At 41.5% G+C, this 16,305-nt stretch overlaps 2 protein-coding genes across 2 annotated transcripts in view; both read left to right on the top strand.

Annotated features, from left to right (window-relative positions):
- Nucleotides 1-2,502: 2,502 nt before the first annotated feature.
- On the top strand, nucleotides 2,503-15,897 carry LOC136427043 (zinc finger protein 91-like). Its single transcript, XM_066415762.1, has 5 exons — nucleotides 2,503-2,641; nucleotides 2,688-3,549; nucleotides 9,092-9,831; nucleotides 10,268-10,283; nucleotides 14,258-15,897. The coding sequence occupies exons 1-5, from the start codon at nucleotides 2,503-2,505 to the stop codon at nucleotides 14,919-14,921; spliced, it is 2,421 nt and encodes an 806-aa protein (XP_066271859.1). The 3' UTR covers nucleotides 14,922-15,897.
- Nucleotides 3,551-16,305, top strand: part of LOC136427042 (zinc finger protein 91-like) — a 31,129-nt gene continuing 18,374 nt past the window's right edge. The window contains exon 1 of the mRNA XM_066415761.1: nucleotides 3,551-5,237. The gene's annotated coding sequence lies outside the window, so the exon portion shown is untranslated. The remainder of the gene's footprint in view (nucleotides 5,238-16,305) is intronic.

Here is a 16,305-nt window from a genome sequence, read left to right as displayed (position 1 = left end):
GAGATGGAGTCCATGGGAGAGGACCTGCAGTTGGCTGGGATGGAGATGGAGTCCATGGGAGAGGACCTGCAGTTGGCTGGGATGGAGATTGAGTCCATGGGAGAGGACCTGCAGTTGGCTGGGATGGAGATGGAGTCCATGGGAGAGGACCTGCAGTTGGCTGGGATGGAGATGGAGTCCATGGGAGAGGACCTGCAGTTGGCTGGGATAGAGATGGAGTCCATGGGAGAGGACCTGCAGTTGGCTGGGATAGAGATGGAGTCCATGGGAGAGGACCTGCAGTTGGCTGGGATGGAGATGGAGTCCATGGGAGAGGACCTGCAGTTGGCTGGGATGGAGATGGAGTCCATGGGAGAGGACCTGCAGTTGGCTGGGATGGAGATGGGGCCATCCATGGAGTTGGACTGGAGGACTGCAGATATGGCTGGAATCTTGTGGACGTGGTGCGGGACGAAATACCTCTGTATCTCGGCTCCTTGGACCCCCGTCCTTTATGCATAACAACATTGGGGAATGCTTGCTTCAGGTGCTTCCCAACTTCGTGAACTGACAGGTGAAAGTCTGACAGAATGACAACAATCTTCTGTCTGGACACTTCCCCAGAGGGGTCTGCCATGAAATTCGTTGTCAACCTGCACAAATAATAAAATGGTATCAGTCATCCTGCCTTCATTATGATATAAAAACAAACTATATAAGAAAATTTCATATGTCCATGGGTACATTTTTGTATTTGATTTTGAACCAAAGGTAGAAAGACATGTACATTTTCACTCAATCGCGGCCTGCAAACCATCCTGGAACTCTATCTTTCACTATTATTTGTTTATAGTATATTTCTTTGATATCTATTCATATCTATTTCTTATATTTTGCAAAAGAAAAATGTACCAATACTGTACATAACGTTATCAACATGTAAAAATGTCTGCTAAATCGGTAACTTTTTCTGTTTCCTTTTTGTTATTCACAAGCAAATCACGATTCTTCATGGCTCACTACCGATTCCTACAGACGTTTCTAACTGCAGTTACTCGTATACGAAAGCATCATGTAATCGCAAAACATCTCGACACGGCACACAAGTTATATACAGTACAACAGAGCGCCATTTTTGAAGAAGAAAAAAAACTTTCCTGTGTTCATTCCATACGTGATTTTACTTCATTAGCACAAAATGAAAAACACGATTCTTCCGGGCTAACGGCCGATTCCTATACTAACAGCTCTCTAACTGTAGTTACGTGTATGCGAAAGTATCGTGGAATCGCAAAAAATGTCTCGATACGGCACAATACTATACGCAGGGCGCCATTTTTTTGGGGGGGGGGGGGGATTCCATGTTGTTGTTGTTTCCCTAAGTGATTTTACTTCATTACAACAAAAGGAAAAATCAAATAACGGAGGACAAAATCTATAAAATACATACCTTCTTCTAATACCCTCGTCGTACGCCATCTGGGGTTTCCTAAAGCCTCCTATGCAGCAAAGTTCGTTGTTGTTGTGAAACTTCACCTCCGATAATCAATCTGCACAAGACGCCATGAGGGATCGCACTTAACGTAAAGGACATACATAATTTTTGTCCCATTCTTCATATATTTAGCAAAGACTCGGGTAATTTGATGCAAGTTGAAGTTAAAAACTTTATTGTATGTTTTTATTACATGTGTTTTTTTCGTAACAGAGAATATCTTATACATTTTCTTGTGAAGCATTCAATAGATATGTACGTTAGCATGCGATCATCCTGGCTCGCGGTCATCAGAGGTCGTTGACACATCAGCCGGCCGCATGAATAGGCAGTCAGCGGGTGGCTGGCGCGGCCGGGTGGAGGCGGCTCTGCACTTCCCGCCATGTGATAATCCCGGGCAGTAAAACAGTTACCGCTAATGACAATCTAATGGTTCTCGGGGAGGAGCACTGCCACCTTTCTTCAATGGAAGTAAATAGGTTTGCCCCGCCCCGAGGTCAGTGCCGGCAGAGCTTGGGTTTGGAGCACAACAAAAACGATGACAAAGTAGAAGGCCCGACAAAAACGCCTAAAAACACGTTAAAAACCAGCCGAAACCCTAGCTCTGCTTGGAGAGTACCTTGTCTGTGTGTTGTGTGTGAGTGTGTGTATGTGAGTTTCGCTGTAGTTTGTTTGTTGTGTGTGTGTATGCCAGTGTGTCTGTCTGTTTGTTTGCGTGCGTGCGTGTGTATGCAGCCGTGAGTGTGTCCGTGTGTGTGTGAGATTGTGCCAGGTCTGTCAGATTCTTTACCTTGCTGTTATCATCTAACCTCCAATCAGATCTTTTAGTGTCCTCGACTGCATAAAGATTTACCAGCGAAAGATCTGATAATTGATATTTGTCATTATGGCAGTCACATGTCTCCAAGCAGATGCAATGGTGTCCGTTGTATCATTCCCTGTGATGAAAACTTTCAATGGATTCAATTTCATTTTTAATTTGGTCATTTACTCTATTTTCCTTTCACTATTATAACAGAAGTGTCTCCATGGCTACTACAAAGAGCTGCCACAGTGACGTCACCAATAGTAGGGTACGATGGTGTGAGGAGTGCAGCAAGCAGTTCAGTACACCAGGTAATCTGAAGATACACTTGCAGACTCACACAGGGGAGAAACCCTACAAGTGTGAGGAGTGCAGCAGGCAGTTCAGTGCACCAAGTAAACTAAAGAGACACTTGCGTGCGGACTCACACAGGGGAGAAACCCTACAGGTGTGAGGAGTGCAGCAAGCAGTTCAGTACACTAAGTAATCTAAAGAGACACATGGAGACTCACACAGGGGACAAACCTTACAAGTGTGAGGAGTGTAGCAAGCAGTTCAATGAGCTGGGTAGTCTAAAGAAACACATGCGGACTCACACGGGGGAGAAACCCTACAGGTGTGAGGAATGTAGCAGGCAGTTTAATGTGTTGGGTAGTCTGAAGAGACACATGCGGACTCACACAGGGGACAAACCTTACAAGTGTGAGGAGTGTAACAAGCAGTTCAATGAGCTGGGTAGTCTAAAGAAACACATGCGGACTCACACAGGGGACAAACCCTACACGTGTGAGGAGTGCAGCAGGCAGTTCAGTCAGCTGAGTAATCTGAAGACTCATATCCAAACTCATACTGGGGAGAAACCCTACAGGTGTGAGGAGTGCAGCAGACAGTTCAGTGAGCTGAGTAATCTGAAGAGACACATGCGGACTCACACAGGAGAGAAACCCTACAAGTGTGAGGAGTGCAGCAGGCAGTTCAGTGAGCTGGGTAATCTGAAGACACACATGCGGACTCACACAGGGGAGAAACTCTACAAGTGTGAGGAGTGCAGCAGGCAGTTCAGTGTGCTGGGCAGTCTGAAGAAACACATGCGGACTCACACTGGGGAGAAACTCTACAAGTGTGAGGAGTGCAACAGGCAGTTTAGTCAGCTGGGTCATCTGACAATGCACATGCGGACTCACACTGGGGAGAAACCCTACATATGTGAGGAGTGCAGCAGGCAGTTCAGTAGGCTAGATACTCTTCGGAAACATAAAAAAACACACTTGTAAGGAATTATTTCAAAGACTGACTAGAAGCCTTTCATTGACCCATGGATAGAATACAAAGGTATATTAGGATTGCATTCATTTAACTGGAAAAGGTAAAATCTTCAAAAAAAGCTCTTGGTTATTTTTAATGTACATGTTTATGGTATAGTCTTCAGAAGCCTTGTTTGGTTTATGTTCCTAATATCTAGTTTTTTGTTTGAATAGTCACATGCACACCGTCATACGATGCTGGGTGGCGCTGGCTGTCTTGTTTTCCCTTTGTTTGATCTTTATATAGTAGCATCACTGTTATTTTGTTTATAGCAATATTTGATACATTTCTTACTTTTACCGTCTATGTTTTAAAAGTGAAACCTACTAGTTGAGTTCTAGATCTATTTAAGTATCTATATTGATGATAAATAGAATTGTTATGTTCATTTAAGTACTATACTTTCTGTTACTCGTTTATACTATTTATACCGTTAAAGGTCAGGTTTAATTGTAGCATTTTAGAGCTAAACATGTTCGAGGTGCAAGATGTTAATACACGTAGTGTTTGCAGGTTTCTTATATGTGCTTGTTTATACAGTTTTGAGAAAATGAAGAAAAAAAATGTCCTAACTCTGTATCTATTCATTATGTTGTATGTTTTCTTTTTCAATCTTTTTATTGTTACCTACATGTTGAGTTCTATTATGGTAGCTGTAGCTGTAGAGATGATAGGCAGAATGTTTTTTTTAATGAGGTCTGCTCTTTTACATTTTATGCAATTTATTCTGTTACAGTTCAGGTTTATTTGTAGTACTTTAGAGCTACCAATAGAATTTTTTATTGTAGCTGTAGATATAGAAGGTACAGGATTGCAAACTGATTTAGATTTTTACACATATAAATGTATTGTAGGGCTCTTGTATGTGCTTGTCTATGTAGCTCTAATAATGTATATTACGTTTTTGTTGTAACACTATTCATTTTATAATAGCATTTTTTTTGCTTATAGCGTTGTTCTAAGTATTCTTAGTTTTTACGTTCTACCTACTGAGCTCTATAATGGAAGCTGTAGGGATAATAGGCGTATTCATTTAGGTCACTTCTGTTACATTTTTTGTGCATTTATTGTCCTGAAATTCGGTCACAATAAAAATTTCTGTAATAACACTGAAGGAAATCAATTTATTCATTAGACAAGTATATATCTTTGTTTATAGTGCCTAATTGACCATCTTGGTACGGTAGCGCCATGCAAAAGGACCTCAACTAAACTCATGCATGGTTGCTGAGGGTCGCTGATACGTCCATTTTTACTGCAAATGATCAACAATACGTTAGAAAAATCAATTGTACATGATTGCTAAAATAAATGGCCGCTGATGTGTCAGTTCCTACTGTTACATCTTTAACGTATGGCATATATGAAGAATCAAATTATAATGATTTGGTCGTCATCCTTGTTTGAGTCATAATGGAATAGTACATAGTAAAGAGTTACATGACATGATCTAGTCACCGGTAGGCGGTCATCTTTAGCTTCTTGTGGGTAATCAGGTACAAGAAACTGACCTCATTATTGAACTTCCGGATCATCTACTGCACACTTCCGTTCGCGAGTGCGTGTCGACAAGACGTCCGGAGACCTTCTCTCGTCTTTCTTTTGAGACGCCAGTTCCCGTTCTGAGCTGTTCTAACCGCAGATAACTGCCAGGTAAGGAGTGTTGACGACTATCTGTGTAAGGCTGTGTAACGAGTTCGAAGTACAGAACTACAAGTAACGATTTCGCGACGGTTGTAAGTGTTTTGTTTGTGCAGGACGATGAACGCGTTACATCAAGAAGGGTAGTTTAGGGGCTACTGGATCTCTTTTTGTCGACAAATAAGACTGCACAGTACTCAACAAAAGTCGAGTATACTGTGTTAGAAATGAAATATCCAGCTAAAGGGTAATGTTGTAGAAAAAAAGAGAATTTTGAACGACTCGGGAGACAACGTGGGTGAGTTCCGTATGTCAGAAACCCCTCCATCGGCCCCGGCGCAAGAATTTCCCACCCGGTTTCTCACATCAGATGTGATGACGACCCGCAGGATTCTCCCCAGATGGTGGAAATTACGGCGTAGCGCCGATGTACTAGTACTGCTTTCCTAAGTTAGAGTGTTTGCTTCCATGTTTTTCTGTAGACTGTTGCTAAACTTCTTGAAAATTCGCTGATTGTTAGACCGAACTACGTCACTTTTCCTGTTGGCTTTGTCTTGTGACTAGCCTGGATGCCAGACCCCCAAACTCTGAAATATCTATCGTGTGGGAGTCTGGTCTGATGGGTGGGGAAATTTTCTCAGTAGAGTGGTGTCAGTGGGGGAGAAGCTGTGGTTAATGGCCACTCACACCACAGGTAGCCTGGTACATGGCTATGAACAATAGCGAATCATGGACAAGACACAGCTCAACGGTTAAAGGAACCAAAACCTTGCCCTGGGGAAGTCGTAAAGGGAGTGCTCCTACTGTGAGCTGCCCAGCAGGTTGAGGGCTGGATTAATCCCCCATAACCACATAAATTCATAAAAGGATTAGATGTCTGCCAGCCTGGGACAATAGCAGGGACAGATTACCATAATAACTGTCAGAGAATTCAAACTTTTTTCTGTACTGGTTTTTCTATGAACAGTATCAAACCATGCAGAATGGCCCAGATATCTATCAAAAAGTCACATAATCCAAGGAAGTTTCAATCAGATAAGATCCCTTGGATAATCAAGGCAATGCTACAATGTATCTACAACTTTCAGTTTGGGGGAAGCCAACCTTGTTCAAATTTCCAAACTTTCAAATCGACCCTGTCAACGTTGTGTTAGAGTGTCTAAATGGATATAAATTTCCAATGTCTTCCCAACATTAGCCTAGGTTGTGTGTCTAGAAATATGACTTGGGATTTTTTGCGTCTTCTTGTTGTTGTAACCAGCATAGAATAGGGCTCTGTAGAACAGTACATATAACTGCTAGCCAATGTCTCAAACTAAATTGCAAGCCAGTGTTGTCATTACTTTATTTCTTGGCTAACTGTCCTTCAAGCTAACTTCTTTACGTGTAGCCATACTTCAAATTCTTATATGTTATCTATAGAATTCAAACATGACTTGAAGTGTAACTTGTACATGGTAAACTTTCTCAGCCAGGCCTCCACTGATGTGCACTGTACGGCTGCCAGACGCATACTGAAGGCTATAGTTTACAATATCCCGTATTTATATAGTTTTACTGGGGTCTTTAATCATTAACCACTCAATTCTCAAAATATGCATGGAGATCTTTTCCAAAATAACAGCAGAACTTAAAAGTGCATTTAGTAATTTACCTCTGGTTGTCCTATTTGCTAAATTGAGATCATGTGTTAAAAGGTTCTACAACCAAATAAGACATTACGGGCCCTATCTACAGTTACATTTTATCTGTTACCACGATTCAAAAACACAGCTGGGATTCTGTGACCAATCATGGCAGGGGTGTAAATGGCTCCCTGCTGATCTGCTGCTGCTCTATTGATGGGATCCTCGCTCAGTATTTGAGCTGGCATGAGCAAATTCCCCCAAGCATCAAACCAGACCCCCACACTATAGATATTTCAGAGTTTGGGGGTCTGGCATCCAGGCTATCTTGTGACAAACTTGTGAATTGCCGGTGCGCGAATGAACAATGGCCGGTGTCGCTACAAAGGAATCGCTTTCCTGAGTGGAATACTTGACGCCCTGTTGGTGTTTTGAATCCGTTTGGCGTGTAAACAACACTAACAGCCGCTGTTTACTAGTACTTGAATCACAGTCAATGGGTCAGAAAATAAGTTTCGGAGCTAGTTATGTTTGGGCAACGTGGAAAATGCTAGTACACTGAGGTAATAATTATTCAATTATATGGATTACATCATCTGGGTACTGGAAAACTGAAGCTAGTTTGCGAGGGAAAAGTTGGTTTTAAAAAGTTATGGTCTATCCTATATAACGTGAGGGGGGCTGACTTGAAAGGGTGACCGGCTATGGAGATGGTCCGTTGTTGGACTGCCATTTGTCTGTGTTGGATATGAAATACTCATGAAGAACGATGTAAGGTATGGGAAAACCAGTCTCCAAGTCGACATAGTATGAGGAGCGTTGTATTTTCTTCCGAACTAGGGCCTGTGCCAGTTGGAACATGTAAGCACCCGCCGCCCAACTTTCGAGTGTGTACAGAACACGTACGGACTTGACCCCGAACACGTAAAGTTCCTTCCCTTGGATTCTGTAATATTTGTAGTAACCTGTGGCTCGTCCCACCACTGAAATTAATTAATCCCGCGGCTTTTCCCACCGCACGAAAAAAGGTTGTATTAATCGTGGAATAATGTTTGTATCTCTCCGGTTCGATAGCATACAAATTTTCAAGATGGCGTCGCTTCGGCTCACATGGCGTGAGAACGATTAGATGTTACGGAGCACTACGAGCGCCCATTAACTGCACATAACGTTCCAGAGTTACCTTGATCGACCGCTAGCACTTGTCTTTTATGTCCGGGAAAAGTATCCGTCCGTAATTTGCTTATTTAGGTGAAAATCTTCGACTATGAGCAGGAGCTGTCCAAAAACATGCCCGTCTCCGGCGCATGCGCGAATGTGCGGATAATGTTACAATTTGGAACGTTGGCAGATCATATGTTTGTATAAGTTAGTTCGGGGTTGCTACTACGCATGTGCAGTGGCAAAGGTACAGGCCCCGCGACGTAAGCAAGACCCATCTGGGCGTTGTTATGCAAACCGAGACAATGTCGAGACGAGAAATGTCTGCAAGCCTTGGGCCTTCACCTTTGACACTCCACATGGGTAGTAGCAACCCTGAACTAGCTTATACAATAGACGATTGTACATTTTAGAAATGAAAGAATGTATGTGTGTGTGTGTGTGTGTGTGTGTGTGTGTGTTTATGTCTTCTTCTCATTACGTGCTCAACCTCATTAAGTTGAGGAGTCTCGCACGGTACGTAAGACGTACATAAGACTGTAAGGTTTGGACCATCGCACACCGGGGCATGCCCCTACTCTTCTTCGAAAGGTTCTTTAACGTGCGCGGGGTTTGGCTCTCCCCAAACACAGGACCTCCATTTAACGTCCTATCCGAGGGACGTCCCCAACTCTAGAGGAGCTAGGTACTCATTTACACGTGCACCTGAGTGAAGTGAGGGAACGTCCGGGCGCATGTTCAGACATGTCTGGGGGCAGCTCGGGTTCGAACTGGTGTCCCCATGTTTGACAGTCTGATGTTCTATCCATTACGCCACACGACGCAACGCCATGTGGGTTTATTTGTACGTGTGCCTTGTCTGTGTTTTGTGTGTGTATGTGAGTTTCGCTGTAGTTTGTTTGTTGTGTGTGTGTATGCCAGTGTGTCTGTCTGTTTGTTTGTTTGCGTGCGTGTGTATGCAGCTGTGAGTGTGTCCGTGTGTGTGTGAGATTGTACCGGCCTGTGATGAAAACTTTCAATGGATTCAATTTCATTTTTGATTTGGTCATTTACTCTATTTTCTTTTCACTATTATAACAGAAGTGTCTCCATGGCTACTGCAAAGAGCTGCCACAGTGACGTCACCAATAGTAGGGTACGAGGGATTGCCAACACTCTGCCATGGTGTGAGGAGTGCAGCAAGCAGTTCAGTACACCAAGTAATCTGAAGATACACTTGCAGACTCACACAGGGGAGAAGCCCTACAAGTGTGAGGAGTGCATCAGGCAGTTCAGTCAGCTGGGTCATCTGAAGACTCACATGCGAACTCACACAGGAGAGAAACCCTACAAGTGTGAGGTGTGCAGCAGGCAGTTCAGTGAGCTGGGTAATCTGAAGAGACACATGCGGACTCACACAGGAGAGAAACCCTACAAGTGTGAGGAGTGCAGCAGGCAGTTCAGTGAGCTGGGTAATCTGAAAAACCACATGCGGATTCACACTGGGGAGAAACCATACAGCTGTGAGGAGTGCAGCAGGCAGTTTAGTGAGCTGGGTAGTCTGAAGAGACACATGCGGACTCACACAGGTGAGAAGCCTTACAAGTGTGAGGAGTGCAGCAGGCAGTTCAGGGAGTTGCGTAATTTTAAGGCTCACATTCGGACACACACAGGGGAAAAACCCTACCGGTGTGAGGAGTGCAGCAAGCAGTTCAGTGAGAAGGGTAGTCTGAATAAACATATACGGACTCACACAGGAGAGAAACCTTTCAAGTGTGAGGAGTGCAGCAAGCAGTTCAGTGAGTTGGGTAGTCTGAAGAATCACATGCGGACTCACACAGGTGAGAAACTTTACAGCAAATTAGACAACTCATAAGAGAAGAACACACTTGTAAGAAATTAGTTGCAAAGAATGAGAAGAAGCCTTTTATTGGCCTGTCTGATATATGACAGAGTCATTTTAGGATCACATCTAGGTGTGTTAAAAAGTCAAAGCCCCCAATAAAGGCTCCATTATTTTATTTTAGAAGATTTTGACTTAAGTCAAACCTCGTTTAGTTCGTCCTCTTATAATCTAGTTTGCTGTTAAGTCTGTTTTGTTTGTCACATTATGATACTCTGACGACAAGACTTGTTTAGTCATTAGATGATATTTATTCCTTTATTTTGCCGATAGCTTTTGCGATTTCAAATGTTACGGTCTATGTTAAACGTTTAGAGGCTAGACCTACAAGTTGAGTTCTGTTATGTTACCTCGTTTGTTTCGTTTTCTTATAGAGCAGTCTGCTGTTTCGTTAGTCACATTTTCATACTCTAATGACACGACTTGCTGTCTTTGGGTACCCTTGTTTATTCCTTATATAATAGCACCACTGTTATTTTGCTCATAGCTTTTTCTATTATTTTCATTTGTTACATTCTATGTTGAACGTTTGGAGATTAGACTTTGGTTTCCCTTATGTTAGCTGTAGAGATGATAGGCGAAAGGTTATGTTTGTTTATGGCCCTTCTGTTACATTTCTTTATCTCATTTATTCTGTTACAGTTCAGGTTTGTAGCATTTCAGACCTACCAGTAGCATTTTGTTGTTGTAGCTGAAGATATAGCAGGTATAAGCTAATAAGCTTATGTCGATGTTTATGAACGTACAGTATTTTTTAGGATTATTAGTATATTTTCTTGTTTATTCAGCTTTAAGAAAATTTAAAAAAAAGTTTTTGCCATAACGCTATATCAATTCTGTATGTCATAGTATCGCTGTTATTTTTCTTTTGTCTTTTTCAGTTATATTATTTGTTACTACCTACTATCTGATTTCTATTATGGTAGCTGTAGAGATGATAGGAACAGTGTTGTGTTCCTTAAGTTCCGATCTATTTACATATAAATATGCTATTTGTTTTGTTACAATTCAGTTACAATAAAGATTTTTTTGTGATAACACAAGAAGAAATCAGCTTATTTATTAGAGACGTGTATACTTTTGTTTACAACGCCTAGATATAAACACGTTTTTGCAGATTACCTTGATACACCTTGCAAAAGGAAATCTCATCAACTGTAGACATGATTTCCAAGCGGCGCTGGTATGTCAACTAATTATTATCAGTTCTTATTTCAACCTCCTTGGTAACGCTTATTAAGAACCTTAACAAAAGTCATATGTCATTTTTATAAGAGACATTACTAAATACATGTAGTGCCAAAAGTACACTTTCCATAAATAGTCGGAATTTTTACATTTGTAGATGTAGTAGTATAAAGGCGACGTGTGCAACTTGATCCTTTAATGTGAGTGAAAACTCGTAAAGAGAACACGGCATGACATGATCTGCTCGCCGGTAGACGGTCATCTTCAGCTTATGGTGGGTAATCAGGTACACGAGATGCAACAAAAGCTACGTATAGTGTGATAAAAATGGCAGAATCTAAATTGGATCCATATGTGTTTGTGTACTGTAACGGCCATCATATATACGTAATTAGTGTGTCTAGTACTCTTAACTAGACCATATGGAGGAGGGGCTTGCATAAATTACCTGTATGAGAAAGCCGTGATTGGCTGGTGAGAGTAGCCAATCAGAGAGTAACCCATTGTCAGCAGAACTGACCTTGGATGTTGTATTTGTCTAAGAGTACAGTTGGTGACTCCGGATTCCCAGGTACGTGTGTGTTAGTTGTAGTTCGAAGATTGTAATTTGTACCCTGTAGTGTAGTTTAGTGCAGTATGCGGCTGGTCTTTTATTTTGTCTTAATTCTCTGTATCCGTCTGATACTGGCTGATCGGATATTGTATGGTAGCATAAGTGATCCTGGCTTGGTGTGTGTTGCCTTGTATATAATCCTACCATAGATTCATAGATATAAAGATAGAGGAACTCTTACTTCATAGAGTATTCCCGGCCCTCGCTAAACACTTAGTTTCATAAGGCCGCATTGTGCCCTGGCGTGTTGTTGACTTCCTGTGCATTCAAAAACCGGTTCTGGACCTGCCATATTTGTGTGTTTGGGTAGCACAGACGCAGATTGTACCGCATAGAAACCAACATTTTGGTAGCGTGGATTTTGCCCATTTGGGCTAGAGAATTTTGTCTTTGAATCTCACCGACTGTCCGTTCTCTCTTTTTAATCAAAAGCGCTTAGCTTTTCACCGGCATATATTTCTAATACCTACCAGATTGCACGGTTTCGTCTAATTTTGGCTTTCTAGCTTTTCCACCGGTTAAATATTCCCGTAATCTCCAAGCGTATATGCTAGCCAGATAAGCTCCAGTCAGCACCGTAGGCTTCTCTGGCTAGCATATTCGATTTTCGGCCCTCGCGTAGATCTACTTGTACTTGGAGATTACGTTCCTGTTCAAATGTTCGCGCGAAATAATCTGCATAGAGCACTCGCGCTATTGTTATTCATTCATTATCTCCCCTGCGCTCTATTGTCATCCCCTGGCCCCCTATTTATTTGTTGTCATTTTGCTACATGTACTTGGGAACTATCCTACCTTTTGTGACCACGGCCAGGTGAGAGACCCGTGAAATATTTATCTGAAACGTCCTTGTTGTTTTCTTGGCGCCAAATTTGCATCCACATTGTGACTTCTGACTTGTGGAATAGTTGCTTTTGTTCATTTTGTCGGGATCTTGCCTACTGTTATTTTTGTACTGGAGCTATTGTCCCCTTTTACTTCAACCTTGTATTGAGTTGTCTAATTTGCTGTCTATTGGGCCATCTAAAAATTGTCTTCTCTCTATTTGTATAGTTCGTGGTTATAAACATGCTGTTCGACAAATCTTGCTCACAGTCACTGACGAAAAGTAGTGGATTCTACTTGAAACGTCTGACCGTTTCCAAAATCATATCCAGTTGCTTGAGTAACTGCTTTTTGGCATATCTTATTACCTGGATGTCTAATCTTCATCGACGTACTGTTGTTTTAGTAGTGGGTCGTAGCATGCATGCAAATTTATGACTCCTGATTGTGAAGTGTCATATTGTTCTCGTTCTAAATCTGTTGGTGTATTTTTTATTGGCTTGTTTTGCACATTTTCACGACCCCCCCCCCCCCTATTCTATATGTCAGTAATTTTCTAGCATGGTCGTATATAAATCAAGGCCCCTTGACCGAATCGCATGGCTTGTTTTGAAAATTTTCACGACCCCTACCACCCCGACAATTAGCCAATCAGTCGAGTTGTGGGTCTTATGTAAATGTCATCAACTCAAACCAAGTACACAAGTTGAGTTGTCGATTCGACTTTGTTCCGTACATCTAATGGAGCGGTCGCTACGTGCATGCAGGAGCAGATTTTGACGAAAGTGAGATTTGTCGAGTCGACCCAACATCTCCCACCATTGGCAAGCTCTCCAAGACGTACAAAATAGGAGGGAAATCAAGTCCAAGTTAGACCTGGGTCAGGATTTTGTGGCACACTGTGAGGCCCCAAATCATCGACTATCGGCGAGAGAACGGATTTTCCGGCAGTCACCTAAACGGCTTCAGAGCTGATTAGAACAGTGATGTATACTGCGCGCTGTAACGGACTTGGATGCCAAATGCGCTATGCTCAAAGCTGATGCTACATATGCATGTATAGAGTCTGCTTTATTTTGATACATTCAGTGTTAATTACGAGCCATATCATCGGTCAATCGGCTTCTCTTGGTAGTGGTTTGTATCATCTGTGATATCTTCAGTTAGTTACATATATGCAAAACCGGCTTACAATACGACTATGCCAATGTTCAAAGATGTTTACGTTGCTTCTATAAAAACACTTGGATACTATGCCTGTCGTCGACTCTTTCAGCTTTCTGGACCTGTAAGCACTAGATTCATTAGAATAGTGCAATAATGGCAACAAAGCCACTTTAGGTAGTATCACATGCTAATGATTCTTTGTTACTGAACGGAGATGAATGGGCCGCTTTTGGAGAGAGTTTATATTATCAAGTGTCGTGAAATGTGGATGTTCTTTGGACGCTAAAAACTTACAAATGCGTAGAAATTACAAAGTGTAAGGAAGCACGGCAATTACTGCACGTACTTGATCACAATAACAATGTGGGTGTGGGTGTATGCATTTCTACGTGTAAATTATACCAGGATTGTCATAGGCTGGTCATAAAGCTGTTTATGTTATTATTAAACCACTTCTAAACCTAGGTGTACAGAATTTGTTAAATGACTCCAAGCAAATGCAATTGTCCGTTGCTGCCAACATCCCATCAGAAAATTTTCAGTTGATTCTCTTGTTCTCCTTTACCTATAGTTACAGAAGCGACTTGATGGCGACAACAAAGAGCTACCGTGATAACGTCAGCAGAGGTTCGGTTGGGGGGGTTGACAACACTCTTCATCGGTGTGAGGAGTGCAGCAAGCAGTTCAGTACAAAAGGCAACCTGAAGAGTCATATGCGGACTCACACAGGGGAGAAACCCTACAGATGTGAGGAGTGCAGCAGGCAGTTCAGTCGGCTGGATCATCTAAAGAAACACATACGGACTCACACAGGGGAGAAACCCTACAGATGTGAGGAGTGCAGCAGGCAGTTCAGTCAGCAGAGTCATTTGACGACCCACATGTGGACTCACACAGAGGAGAAACCCTACAGGTGTGAGGAGTGCAGCAAGCAGTTCAGTGAGCTGGGTAATCTGAAGACACACATACGGACTCACACAGAGGAGAAACCCTACAGGTGTGATGAGTGTAGCAGGCAGTTCAGTGTGCTGAGTAGTCTAAAAGATCATATGCGGACTCACACAGGGGAGAAACCCTACAAGTGTGAGGAGTGTGGCAGACAGTTTAGTAAGCTAGGTAGTCTGAAAGAACACGTGCGCATTCACACAGGGGACAAACCGTACCAGTGTAAGGAGTGTCACAAGCAGTTCAGTAGACTGTTTACTTTGAAGACACACATAAGAACACACTTGTAAGGGATTCTTGACAGAGAATGATGATAGATGACAAAGAGTCATTCATATTAGGATTACATTCAGGTGTATTAAAAAGGCGAAGTCCCAAAACAAGTCTCCATTCTTTTCGAGGATTATGATGCGAGTCTTTATTCAAACCTCGTTTCTATTTTTCTTATTACCTGATTTTCTGTTTTATCAGTCACATAATTTTTCTTTTCAGGCTATACGCTGATGGCAAGGCTTGCTGTCCTTTAGTCCCCTCATTTATATTTTATAAGATAGCACAACCGTTCTTTTTTCTTGTAGCTTTGTTTGAAATATTTTAGTTCTTTAAAGTCTAGGTTCATGCACAAGACTATATCTATATGTAGTCATTAGACTCATTACACTATATTTCTAATCTTATAGTATAACTTGATTTTCTTATATTGATGTATTGCACATGTTCTAAATTGTTACAGTTTGGCAAAGAAGTTAGGCCTACTTGTTGAGTTTTGTTTTGGTATCTGTAGAAATGATACACACAAGGTTATGTTTATCTAGGTCTCTTCTGTTACATTTCTTAAAACATCATTTATTCTTTTACAGTTCAGATTTGATTTTAGAATTTTAGAGCTACCAGTAATATTTTGTTATAGTAGCTGAATATATAGTAGGTGCAGGCTTACAAACTGATTTTGTATGTTTATACAGATGATGATGATGATGGTGATGATACAGGTATTTGTAGGTCTCTATTATGTGCTGGTTTATTCAGCTAAATTGTCTATCTTTTAACACTATATTCTTACATAATAGCATCACTATTTTTTAATAGCTTTGTCTTAATTTAATCATTTTTAGTGTTTACCTTCTAATTGTATTCCATTATGATGGCTGTAGATGTATTAGGCTATGTTCGCATTTGTTCCCTTGAAGTTTGTATTTTACTCTGTTACAGTTCAGTTACAATAAAGTTGTTTTTTCTCAAAACACTGAAGGAAATCATCTTATTAATTAGAGACGGATATGCTTTTGTTGACAAGATATGAACAAGTTTGGGCTGGTAACCTTGGTACACCGCGCAAAAGGAAAACAAGATTGGCAACATAAAAAGATGTTGCCATGGCGACGGTGGTCTCTGTTAACGTTTTCGTTTTTAGCCCACATGCAAATAAGGACCTCGCATTAATCATATCAGTCGATCACCTTCTCTACCAAAATAACACAAGTTGTCCAATGTATGAAAATCTTGTTTTCACAAAAAAAGATCGACCAGTTTCTCATAAATTATGTAAATGAGGCCCTCTATGCAAGATTTGTGTCTAATAGTGGCCACATTTACTTAACTTCCAAATGGTGCAAAAATGAAATCCCCATCATGTACCACTATGGATTTATAGTATTTTGTCATTAATTATGC

This window comes from Branchiostoma lanceolatum, chromosome 2, assembly GCF_035083965.1.
Source record: "Branchiostoma lanceolatum isolate klBraLanc5 chromosome 2, klBraLanc5.hap2, whole genome shotgun sequence".
Lineage (NCBI taxonomy): Eukaryota > Metazoa > Chordata > Leptocardii > Amphioxiformes > Branchiostomatidae > Branchiostoma > Branchiostoma lanceolatum.
The sequence above is the reverse complement of the archived record's forward strand: the minus strand, read 5'-3'. Positions and strand labels throughout refer to the sequence as shown.